The 12,723-nt window shown below is 48.0% G+C and overlaps 2 protein-coding genes across 4 annotated transcripts; one reads left to right on the top strand and one right to left on the bottom strand.

Annotated features, from left to right (window-relative positions):
• Positions 1–7,416: 7,416 nt before the first annotated feature.
• Positions 7,417–9,524, bottom strand: J3458_019333 (uncharacterized protein). 3 transcript variants are annotated; one of them, XM_066121468.1, is made up of 8 exons: positions 9,254–9,524; positions 9,101–9,187; positions 8,919–9,045; positions 8,725–8,842; positions 8,479–8,665; positions 8,249–8,420; positions 8,063–8,195; positions 7,417–8,003 (listed from the first exon to the last, which is right to left on the bottom strand). In XM_066121468.1, the coding sequence occupies exons 1-8, from the start codon at positions 9,464–9,466 to the stop codon at positions 7,979–7,981; spliced, it is 1,062 nt and encodes a 353-aa protein (XP_065973494.1). In that variant the 5' UTR covers positions 9,467–9,524; the 3' UTR covers positions 7,417–7,978. The 3 variants fall into 3 exon arrangements, with proteins under 3 accessions (XP_065973494.1, XP_065973496.1, XP_065973495.1); XM_066121470.1 differs by having other exon boundaries at positions 8,063–8,420; XM_066121469.1 differs by having other exon boundaries at positions 8,919–9,524.
• A 228-nt stretch (positions 9,525–9,752) lies between these two features.
• Positions 9,753–11,632, top strand: J3458_019332 (uncharacterized protein; the record flags this gene model as incomplete). The annotated part of the gene is made up of 5 exons (XM_007810373.2): positions 9,753–9,781; positions 10,032–10,119; positions 10,177–10,335; positions 10,388–10,691; positions 10,748–11,632. Exons 3-5 carry the CDS (start codon positions 10,328–10,330, stop codon positions 11,630–11,632), a joined length of 1,197 nt encoding a protein of 398 aa, XP_007808564.2. The 5' UTR covers positions 9,753–9,781; positions 10,032–10,119; positions 10,177–10,327.
• Between the last annotated feature and the right edge of the window lie 1,091 nt (positions 11,633–12,723).

The following is a 12,723-nucleotide window of genomic DNA, read 5'->3' as shown; positions in this document are numbered from 1 at the left end:
AAGGCGGTTTGCCGCCTTGCGTTGCTTCCAGTAGTCGCCCTTGAGAATACCGTCATCAGTATACCGTCCAACGTGAGGGGTCCAATCATAATTGATGTCGATGTCTCGGCGGCCGAGCATGTCGATATCCTCTTCCTCCAGCGGGCGGTCGGGAAGCATGCGGGCGAGTTCATGCCAGTCTTCATCCACAATGGGCTCTTCATGGACCTCAAGCTCAAATTCGTCGTCCTCAGCCCTCAATTCATTTGTATCTGGCTCCCCATAATGATCGTCCGCATGGGTGTCACGGTGCTGCTCTCTGCAAAACCTGTACGCAGCCGCGAAGGAATCGAACCGCTGCCCGCCCACGGTGAGCAACTCCTCTGGAGAGCGATGCGGATGAGCCATCATCAATTTAACACGGCAGAAGTCACCAAACTGGGGAGATGCCTCCACGGACCTGTATCGAGGAAAGTAAGACAGGACTCTCTTCTTCGCGTTGGCAGCGAGTCTCCTCCACGTCTTGAGATTATACGATTGCAGGTACTCGAGGTAAGTTGCATCCTCGTGCTGGTCATTTCTCTCGAGATACCTCCTGTAGCTGCCGACGGTCTCGTTGACATCTTCATCCACGCGATACGAACGTGCATGTTGCTCCAAAGGACGGCAGTCGACAGAGACCACCATCCGCGTGCCTTCCTGCAGAGGAATGTTAAGGAGAAGATGGGAAATCTCCTGCGCCGAGTAATCTCTCTCGGCAATCAGCTTATTCATCAGGCGAGAGGAGAAGGATAATAGCGGCTGAAGGTGTGCCGTGTGCGGCAAAACCTGGTCTGCAAGCTTACAGTAAGGCTCAGTCTTCTTCTCAGATTTGCTGCAATACTTGGCAGCGTACGTAATAACCGCCTGTAGGCTGGTGCAAGGAGATATGTCGATATTGGCTAGCCAGCCTAGTATAATGGCGGGATTGAAGTGATTCATGAGGTTGTCATTCCGCGCCGCCTCGAAGACATAGTACGACTTGCCTTCCTTCCTGATCACTGCGGCCAGCTCCCGCAAGGCACGAGGAAAGTCAAAACGACACTCCCGCTCTGGATTGGCCGCATTGGCCGCCTCGATATCTGCAGCAGCGCCTTCCATATCCCTCGCCAGATCAACGGTTCTCTTCCTTACGCGTAAGCAGTATGTGGTATTGCATCTGTGGCGCTGGCAGCGGTTGACGATTTGTGAGAGACGCAGGAATGTCAGTTCTGTACTCAGTGGATCTACGCTCAGGGGGTTACCCTCACCCTGGGGCATAGTCCTAGTCGGCTCAGGATTAATGGCAGTGATGTGGAATCCCCACGTGCGTGCAAAAACATCACGAGCGGCTTCATCCACCATGTCGACTCTTGGGCAATTCTCCATCCAGTACAGGCCATGGTTGTGCGGACTGCCACGCCCTTGCCATTCATACCGATCCCAGTAATCCGTAATGTTGAACTTCTTGCTTAACACGATATCTCGAAAGAAACAGTATCGGCGGTAGAAATGGAAAGCAGCAATGTGAGGATTCTGACGCAAAAGTTGGCGCGAGAGACCCATCCTCTCGGACTCGGACGCAGCCAGCCATTCATCATATCGGGGCATGTGCTGGTAGAGACTCCGCCAGTGTAAATCTGCCGGGCTGAATGTGATGAATGCACCAGGACATCCAAGGTTGTAGGCATAGGCCTCGAGGTCCTGCCTCTTCCTGTTCCAGAAGGGGCGCGTGCCGCGAATAGGTACCGCATGTCTTGTGATTGAGTTGATTAGCACCTGCGCCTCAGGGTCCTCGCTGTGCTCCAGTGCCTGAACAAGCTGCTCCCGTGTGAGCGGTTCATGACTACCATCGTGTTGCTTCACGAAGAATTTGGACCGTGCACGGGCCTGTGACCGCATCAGAGTATTGAAGGCGACGAAGCGGAAGGTCGGGTGGCGTGCAAAACGCCCGTCATGCCAGCGCATCGCGTGCTCGATGTAGTCCTTGTAGTCGATTGACCGTAGCCGAGGCTCAACAAAGTCGGCTCTCCCGTCAGGAAAGAGGCAGGGAAAAGCTAAGGAGAGTAGGGCATGAGAGCGATTGAACTCATTAATGGGTGTGCGCCGTATATTCGGAAGCTGCAGCTCGTGCTGCACCTGCTCCTGGAAGCTTGTGGAAAGCCTTGGTTCAGCTTCTGGTTCTCCGGCAAGAATAGACCGCAGAGCATCGAGCTCCGTGTCCTTGGCCAAAAGGTCCGGCACCGCAGCCTCGTCCTCCAGGTCCGGTTCTGCCTCCTCATCTTCCTCGGGTCCAACTTCGGCAGCCTCCACCTGGCTCTGGGGGATGTCGTCCAGGACATTGCCATCTTGAGGCAATTGACTCAGCCGCTCTTCGTCGATGACGATGCATCGATAGCCAGGATGATGGCGCCGGAGGTAGTTAAGCCATATGGCAACTGGCTGGCGGCGTACACGGAACTGGCGGGTGAATTGCCGGCTAAGGTTTGCATGGGACGACGTATTGGAAGGACGGAGTAATACAGTGTTCAACTCCCGCGGCAAAAGCGGGAGTTGGTTGTACACCAAGCCAACCTCGCGGAGAAAGTGAACAACATGTCCCCGATATTTGTACTGCTGGCCCCGCACAAGCATAATATTCACGTGGACGTGAACACGGCCTATTAAAGACTCTTCAGTAGGTGTAAGCTGAGGCAATTGAGTCGGTACGGAGCCAAAATCCAACTGGTTGTCCACAGAGAAGAAGTACGGCTCTTCAGGGCCGCGTTTATCATCCTTTCGACAGCAACGCGCACAAATGCCATCAGAATCGATCTTCATCTGGAACCAACGCTCTTGACATCGACCACAAAATTGCATTTGGTCATTGTCCAGCTTTGTCCAGAACTCACGGAGGATTGCTTTATCACGACAGGTCAAGGCGCAAGCGTCCAGGTCCCCATTCCACACCGGATCTTGTGCGTGAAATACGGCCGATTCTTCAGGTGGAATCATCACTGGACTCCGGTACCGTCGTGGCGGCCCCGACGATCGAGTTTGCCTTTGAGATTTTTTTGGCCGCCCTCCTGTACCAGGGGCAGGACCACGGCGAGCACGGCGACGAGGCCCTGACTTTCTGGAAGGCTGCCGCGAGCAATAGCGAAGAGGGCTTTCGTCCAAGGCATTGCTATTATCGTTCCCGTCTTCGTCCCCTAGATCGGAATCAGACTCTACCCCTAGGTGTTCGAGGTACTTCCGTGGTCGAGCAGGTGAAAGCAGCAAGTTGAAATAGTCCTCGACGTCAACATCAGATTCAGAGAACTGTCCCCTGTCATCCGCTTCCTTGGTCATTCCATCCCCATCTGGGAGCTCATTTGCCTGTAGTCGATCTTGACTCCCAGCTACGTTCCGTGGTTAGCTTGAACAAACTGCCGGGACCACAGCACAAGGATACCTTCTCCAGGACCATCAGAACCTTCAAAGACGCCGAGTTGAGAGATTGTGGGAGTTAGTGACACAGCCTCCCCTGCACGGCGTCGTGAACGATGGTCGCGCCGAATAGTGGCCTGCTTGGCCCTGGCGCCGGCCTTGGAGGCATCATCTTGCGAGTCCTTCCCGCCCTTGTGGAACCTAACAGCCAGGTAAGAGTAGTCCACACCAGTCGTGCTGCTTCGGACAGTAGATGGATCAGAATGTGAGGCGACAGGATCGGTCGAGGGCGGCACAGGCGGTGAGGGAGCTAGAGCCCGGAAGAGCCGCGAGCTCGCTTGGGTTGGTGGGATCGGCGTCCCCAGCACTATCTGCGGCTGGCTGCCTGGCTCTCCGAACAAACTCCTAGCTGTATGTTGTTGCCGTAGCTTCTCTGGCGATGTAGGTTGGGTTCCAGATCTCTGGTTAGGAGGCGATAGGCCAGCGTCTCTGTCGGTTCTTTTCGGGGCAGATCTCTCAGCTGAGGTAGGACGGACAGCCAGCTTTCTCAATGCAAGGACGGCACCTTTGGACCTGGCACGCTTGATCAGGTTAGGGAGGCATATATAGTATATCAATGGTGTCAGTTACCTCGGAATTGCGGTGGTCCCGGCATTCCAGACAGGTTGTAGTTGGATTGGCAGATTTCCTCCTGCTAACGAAATTACTTGGTGATTTTGTTCGGTCGCAAGACGGGCAATGGACTGCCAATTCAGATCTAGGACTAATATTACCCCTAGAATCATAATCCATACCCAACCATGCGGTACATCTGTTTCAATAATGGAAGAAAGGCTGCTGGCCAAGCAAACGAACAGATCGCTGGGCAAATTTAGCGATTGTAAACGATTGTAAACGATTGTAAACGATTGTAAACAGAGAAGTAAACAAAGAAGCACCGACAGACGGTGGCTGTCCTTTACCCACTTTTCTAGAGCCACCAACCAATCCAGCCTTCTTTCGCGATTTCCCATACAAAATTTGGACCAATAGAAACTTATTTGTCAAGCCTGCACCAAACCCTCATTATTCGGAAAACTTATGGATTAATGTAGAGTCAGCCTTCGGCTGAATTACCGAGACATTGTTCAAGCATCTAGCACTTAGTGGTAAAGACGTCTTCTAAGAATCTCTCTCGCTGAAATTCTAGGGGAGATAGAAAGGGATTAAAACCCCACCACCGGAGTTTCCCCTCCTTTTGGGTAGTACAACGAAATGCAATTAAAAAACAATCACATTTCAGTGTCGGAGTTCAACAACCTCATTATAAACCGGATTCATGGGTTGTACAGATGCAGACAGAGCTGGCTGCATAAACCGTCCCGCCGTTGTGGTAAGACAAAGTGAATGGTCGACCAGAGACCGATCATGGAGGCATTTCGAGTAAGCCTGCTGTGGGGGGGCAGCGAGCTGCTAGTAGACATGAGGAAAGTAGGGAGGTTCAGAGATTAATGGAACTCGTTCTACAAACCTACCTAGTAGCCAAGATTACCTGCTTCATCCCGGTAGTCATTCTGCTATCAACACCCAGTCCTGACAGCCAGCACACTGTATCACTGGGAGCGTGGACTCCACGGCGGTCAACAAGAGGCTCCTTCTTTGTACACAATAATATGAATAGTCAACTTTTCAAACGCCCGGATCTTTTGGTTTCGATTTGACATGACAACGTCACTTCCTCTCTGTCAACTACGGCCAAGGGTCCATGGCATATTGCAAGGTAAGAATGTCAGCGTTCAGAAACGGCGGCTCCGATGTCTCAGCCAATATAATTCTGCCCTGACTGGTCGCTTGGTCATCCGAGTTTTACACCATGGTATAGGTGGGCTAAATTGGACATGCAGAAACTGACATCAGCAACCTCCAGTGAGCTGTTAAAGTCCGTCAGCTCGGCCCAAGCAGGTAGAGACATGACTAGTAAAATTACAAAAGTGAAAGGTTTATCTAGTATCCTTAACATTACTTTGTGGTTTGGAATGATCTAGCGACTGCCCGATGATTACCATTTGCGGCCATATAACTACACGTTGCCGAGATCCGAAGCATGGCCAAGCAGTGTTCCCGAGCTTCGTGGTACTCCGTATGGACGGGTGGTATTTCGGATATCCAGCAGCATATTTTGATGCTATGATTCCTTGTCATCGTTTCACTGAACCCTGCACTGTAGTAGGCAGGTAAGCGTAATACACGCTGTCCTACACACCATGCCTCGCTCTCCACCAATTGTTGACATGGAGGCAGAGACGGGTGACACTTTTGATGAATCTCATCAGTCCGATGTTAATCGGAATTGGTACCCAGCGCGTCCGACGCGGTGAGACTGATGAGCCGTTATCTCACCCGGTGGCCTCTCGCCCGTGGCGGCGAGGTCGACGCGCTCTGCTTCGGCGCGGCGTTGGACGAGACTAGCAACAAGGGCTGGAACTCTGCAAGGACAATTTCTCTGACACATCTATCATTCTTGGGATGGTGTAGGAAGAAGTTTTCTCAGCCAGCCTCACCAGAGGGCTCAAGGTGCACATACATTATCTGCACTTATAAGATTTTACGAGCGCGTAGTTTAGTAATCACGTCCGTCAATCCTTGTTGAATTCTGGCGTTACAGCGCATTTTCGAGAGTCAGTCGGCAGAGATGTTGAGAAATGTTGTACTGTCAGTGCGATGCTCGTCGTTGTCCTTGGACAGTCCGCTCGACACACTTTGCGCCGTGGCCAAGTATAAAAGAGCGGCAAGCTGCCGTAGGATCGCAAATCAGCCCAGCTACATTGAACCAAAGTCAACTTTGAAACCAGTCATCAAATCAAGGGTAGCCAAAAATGCGTCTTTTCCTTTTCCCCGTCCTCGCCATGTTTTCGGCTACCAATGCGCAGCTGGGAGTCGTTGTATTTACTTCCTCGCTTCTCCTTATGTATTATTATTTCAGAGTCGCTCATTCAAGATAGGGTGATCTATATAAAAACACGAATTGTACAAGCAAGGATCCGATTCCGACTTATCTATATAGCGGGAATTGTACCCGTGTCGAAGGTTTTGGGTATGCGTGTCGTCAGGTTTTCTTGTTAAAGATGTTGAAACTAACTAGTGGCAAAATAGGTCCATTTATCCCAGACTTGATAAATCTCCCAATTGCCACAAGTATTTGTAAGTACTGGTAAAGAACGCTGAGGGCCGCTGTAGCTGCTACTAGTCTCTGATAAAATGAGCCAATAGGACGTTGGACTGCCGAGGCCTGTCCGATCCAGTGGACTTGAATAGTAACAAATGCAACTCATTCGACAGAAATGGCGCTCCATTTTCCATTATATGTTACGCTAGGAAGTGGTAAATGAACGGGGGTTCGCCAGCTTGTGGCTACTCGGGGTTAGAGGTTCTCCCAAGGAGAGCTCTTGGTTGTTGTATGGACTTTTCGATTGGAATTCAACCTCGGCCGGCCAAGGCCGGACTGTTATTCTTGGCATATAACTTCTTGATGCCTGAAGTCTAGAAAGCGATGATACAACCAATCCATGTCTCCACGCCATTCTAGTTCCTGTTGCCGCGTAGCGCCAGCTAAGTGTGCCTAGAGTTTGATGAAAGGTGTCCCGTAAAATATTAAATATTTACTAGTCATATTGGCTATATTACTTATACTACTGCAAAAAATAGGTTTTGAAGATGGTCACGTAGACCTGCCGCTAGGCTGACTGGTTGTCTTATAATCTCGTCATCTTCAGCTACCGTCGGTGACCCTCATTGGTCATAGTATAGCGAGGTAGCATCACTGAGCGGATTCTTAGGAATTAAATCCCGTCAGGGTTGATATTATCTGCATGGGAAGTTTTCTTTTGCTCTTGACTGTGAAAACACTGTTAATGTGTCACACGGGTGTTGCACGACGACTGTGATCACGAGACCTAGGGCATAAGGCTCCCACTGATCTCCAGTATAAATAGAGTTCTCTTGGGTCATCTCGGCCTTTAAAAAAACCCAAGTGCGCTTCATACCAGAGATTGTTGTTAGATGGATTGAGTTATTACTCCAAGCCAGACGCCCTACTGAGCCCTTGTCACATAATGCTACCATAAATCTGGTCGAAAAAGACTCTATTCCACCATATGACAGGGACTGACAAACTCCATGAAAGCTAATTTTATATGAATACCATTTGCTTTCTACCCCTAAGCGCCGGCAAGACATACTGATTACTCTAGAAACCTCTCCAGGCTTGAGATGAGATGGCCCTGCAACAAAAGAAATCCAATTGTGGCAGAAGGTAGTGTAGCTGTTTCTATATGGAATTTAACCCAAGACTGAGCGCACATGCCATGAATGGTTACGTGTGTAAGTTTTATAGCTGACATGTAGTTTTCAAGTGCAATGCTGCTGTACCCCTTTTGACAATGACTGCAAAGTACACCCCAAGTAACTTGTCGTCGCAATCACTTGATACATATTCGACCACATGAAGCGCATAAGGTGAAACATTTGACTCGGACGCAGCTGACATTGGGGAAAAGCCAGTTGATCAAAGTGCCAACCGTTCGCAGTCGGCGTGTTAGGAGCTGGTCGTCTTCTCCCAGCTGCATCGTCAAGTATTAGCTAGTCAGACGGCGCATAGCTGGAACAGGGTCAGACGCACAGATCAAGAAATAGTTTCCATAAAATGGAAAACAACACGCCCTGTAGACCATTGCATAGAATTCGGGTGGCGAGGCCTCGTCCGAGAAGTCCCAGCACTCCATCCTCTTGAATCACCAACTTGACGGCCTCGGCTGAGTACAGTCATTAGACGAAACTCAATATGGAGAAGAGGCATAACTCTTACTGTAAGAGACTCTGGTGTCGTTGACTTGACGGTATGTCTTCACGACTCTCAAGGAATTTGACACGGAGTCAGAAATAAGGGATGCGATAAATCCGATGAAAGCTAGACGCAGCAACCATAGGAATACTTCCGATTTAGGTGGCTCCTGGATGGATTCGTTTAAGAGATTATACTGCAGCATGTGAGCAACTATTAGAAATTAACGTCTTGTATTCCAAAGTTCCGCTTACCGTGGCAAACCACGGATAATGCCCGACAAACGTTGCTCCCGCCGTAGCGAATGCTCCCCACCACAATGTCGCAATTCCGTATTTATGGAAGCGCTGGCGCAGCAAGTCGATTCCACTCGATCCTTGAGCTTGGAGAGTCGTCTTTAGAGTATCAATGGGAGTGAGGACCATGCGGAAGCCCGCAGCACTTGGCACACATCTTAGCGTAAAGAACTACCATGTGTTGAAAATCATCCATATCCATACCATAGAGAAGCAAAAACAGTCTTTGCAGGCGAGGGCAATTTTCTCAGGTATGAGTTGGACTGTAGCAAGGCGAGAATGCCAGCGTTTGCAGCGGTATCTCCAAACCTAGCAAGGGGACCTGAGAAGAGTGCCAGTTGGTTTCCAGATGCTTATTTGGTAGTTTCAACAGTTCAACGCATGCTTGAGCTACATACCTTGAACAAGCGCGGCCGTGAGACCCTGATAGTAGCGACCGAGCCCTCCTGCGTGATATAGGGTCTGGGTTGCAGTCCTAAAAGAGGTCCCAAATCGGTACTGGTAATTCATTATCGTTCGCAGCGGCTGTTTCTTTGTCAGTGCCTGTTGTCTCATGAACGTATATGAAGAGAAGATGCACCATTAGCAGCAGCACTTGTAGAACCATAGCTGCAGCGCCGCTGAGACCTCCACCGAGCGCTTTCTTAAGCGCATGCCTCAGATCAAACTATGATACAAGCAGGCGCGTCAGCCGTGAATAGATCCGTGTATTATCAGTCGCGAATAGACCAACATCAACATCGCTGCCCGCATCGATCCAGCCCTTGATAAAAACAATTCCGACGACAACTCCGAGGACGGCCCAAACGAGTCTCCAGTAACCGCAGCTACCCCTCCTGGGCTCAGATTCAGGATAATCGACCCGCGGACTTGATGGCTCGCCGTTTAGCAGTGGCGTCTCCTCGCGAGGATTGCTTTGGGACTCTATGTCACCCTCGCGCGCCATGTTATGTACTATCTCCCAAACCCGAGCGTCAACAGGTTGGGGCAAGGAATGAAGTTGGTGAAACCGGACCAGCAGTGTGCAGTGATATTCCGAGACCCGCAATCTAGCGGCTACGTCTTGGATGACAAATGCAGGAACCATGGTGGTTGAGACTCGGCGACGAGCAGGCAGGGCCATTGGGATTGGTCAGATAGAGTCTGATGCAATACCGACCAATATGGCGCATTCCCACATGCGATGACCACAGGCACGTTCCGATGTGACCGCATCGGCCTGAATACCATGTGCGACTGTTGCAAGACCAAGGATTGATATGTGAGCTCAATTCCCTTCCCCCGCAGTTGCTTCTCATAGGGATCGGCGTGTGTTTTTATGTTCTGCATTTCTTTGAGACATTTCAGCCGGCCTAGGATCCTTCTTTATTTGCCTGCATGCTTATACTATGAATGGTCTCAAGTCGGACATCAAATCGGTTGCAATTATTGGCGCCGGACCCGCTGGTACTTCTTCTTGCCTGTTGATGAGGTATTCTACAACAGTTCCGAGCTAATCATCAACCACATAGGTGCAGTTGCAGCATCCGCTCTGAAGGCTGAGAACTATTTTGATCGAATCCAAGTATTTGAACGCCGAGAATCAGCTGGTGGAACCTGGTTTGTAGCCAAGTGGTCGGAAATGTAGAGGACCTCGTTGTTTTAACCTTTAGCCAGGATACATGATGAAGATCCAGGTCCAATTCATCCTGTCTATCCGGGAAAGCTACCGACAGAAACCGACCAAGCTCTAGATATCCCCCGTGACTTGCCTCAAGTTGTCCCTCACATACGGCGTGAGCGGTGGACTGCAACGCCCATTTACAACATGTTGACGTGAGAGTCCTGTGAATCCCGTGAAAAATCCTGACACTGAATATGTAGCTAGAACCAATGTCCCCGACATAGCAATGTGCTTCTCTGATTCGAGATTTGCGTACGGCCCCTTTGTGCCACACTATATTGCCCGGCAATATGTTGAGAATTACTTCGCCATCCACAAGACAGATGCCTTCCTACAGCTGAACATTACTGTGGAGGATCTTTCGAGCGTGGCTTTGCCAGAGCGCGGCGGCGCCAGAGGTTGGAAGCTGACACTTCGCAAGTACGACGCCACCAGAAACGTCGATGTGTGGCGCGAGGAGTTCTTTGACGCTGTGGTGTTGGCTAACGGGCACTACTCGGTTCCTTATGTATGCGACAACGCCCAAGCACATTGCAGTATGCGCAAAGCTGATCCGAACGATAGGTACCACAAGTCCCCGGCCTCGAGGCATACATTACCGATTTCCCGGGGCGGGTATCCCACTCAAAGTTCTACCGCTCTCCCCTACTCTACGAATCCAAACGAGTTATTGTAGTCGGGAACTCCGCATCGGGCCACGACGTAAGCGCGGACTTGGTCTCTGCTGCCCAACACCCCGTCTACGTATCCCGGCGCTCCAAGTCAAAGTGGGATGGCGACGAACCGCCATTTGGAATATCGTGGAAACCCACCATCCGGGAATTCCAACAAGACGGTAGAGTCGTATTCAGTGACGATACATACTTGGACGATATCGACGCGGTGATATATTGCACAGGCTACAAAGCTTCGTTTCCGTTCTGGAATGAACAGGCTAACAAACAGCCCTTGTGGGACTATAAAGCCGACAGGCTGGTCAAGAGCTACTGGCATACTTTCTTCCGCGACTACCCAAACCTCGGCATTGTGGGACTTCCGAGGACTCTGACATTTCGAAGCTTTGAGTACCAGGCTGTCGCGCTTGCGCGGCTGTGGTCGAACAGAAACTCCATCCCGCTTCCGTCGCGTGAGGACCAAGAGGCGTGGGAACTGCATCAAACGGAGAAGACGAGAGCCCGCCGTGGCAAGTTTCACGATATTCCGTGGGAAAATGGCGAGACAACCGAGTACTTGAAGTACTTGTTCAACTTTGCGGGCCTTGGAACCATAAGTGGCGAGGGCAGAATACCGCCCGCTCTGGGGAGGGACTTGGTTTGGGCCATAGAGAATATACACAAGTATCCAGAGCATACAACTCAGGGCAAGAAGAAGGGGGATGGAGGAGAAACCGTGGAGGAGGGTTGGGTTTTGGTGGCAAATAGCTGCATGAATCACTTGGGCTTTACTTGATTAATTAATACTAGCTTTTTATTAAAACCATAAAATAACTGTAATAATAAAAAATCTTTATATTAAGTGTATTTCTTTATTAACTTATTTAAAAAAAATCAAAAAAAATAAGTTAAATAAAGGTATTTAATAACACTATATTTTAATTATATTAAAGCTAAAAAAAGTGAAGTAAGCTATTAAATAGTTAGAAATAACCTATATAATAGGGGAGAGAAAAGCTTAATATTAAGCTAATATTAAGCGGAATATTAGAAGAACTAAAAGTTTAGTAGCTAAGTAAAGGTAGCTATATTTAGAGCTATAAAAGTAGTATAGTTTTATAGTTTTTATAATTATTTATATAATAAATAATATTAAATCTAATAGAATACTTATATAATTATAAGTTTTATAAATAAATAAAATTAACTTTATACTATAAGCTAATATAAAAAAGTCGGTTCTTATATACTCTTATAATCTTAAAACTTTAAAAACTATAAAATATAGTTTATATAGTATAATATAATATAATAAGTTTTTAAAAAATTATATAATTGAGTTTTTAAGCTTATAATAAGCTAAAAGAACCTATTTTTTATATAAGCTAATTAGTTATAATATTAATTAATTTATGTATTTATTATTATAATTCAAGTATTTTATTAAATTTATTATTAATTATTTAAGCTTTTTTGAAAATTAAAAATGTAGTTTTCTTGTTAATGCTCTGGCTCTAATAAGGATAAAGAGGCTATTTATAAGTTTAAGAATCCTAAAAAAATCAAAGAAATTAATAGGATTTTAAGGGATATAAATAAGAAGATATAGGTAATGTAAGATTGTAAGAGGGACTAGAAGTTAGGTAGCTAAGTAGGGGTAGCTGTATTATAATAACTAAAGCTTATCCTATTTGCTAGTTATACGAGATATAGGGGATATAATCTTAAAGCTCTTATTTCACGTAACGTTATTAATCGCGTTATAAGTGGGTAGGGTTTCTTAATTACCTTATAATTATTCCCCTTTACTTTAGCTAGGCGCTAAACGGCCTTAATACTCGCTTATTAGTTATATAGTAATATATTATTTATTAACATATAAATAAT

Source organism: Metarhizium acridum (assembly GCF_019434415.1).
Source record: "Metarhizium acridum strain ARSEF 324 chromosome Unknown scaffold_564, whole genome shotgun sequence".
In the NCBI taxonomy this organism is placed as follows: Eukaryota; Fungi; Ascomycota; class Sordariomycetes; order Hypocreales; family Clavicipitaceae; genus Metarhizium; species Metarhizium acridum.
Note: the sequence above shows the minus strand (reverse complement) of the source record. Positions and strands in the feature narration are given on the sequence as shown.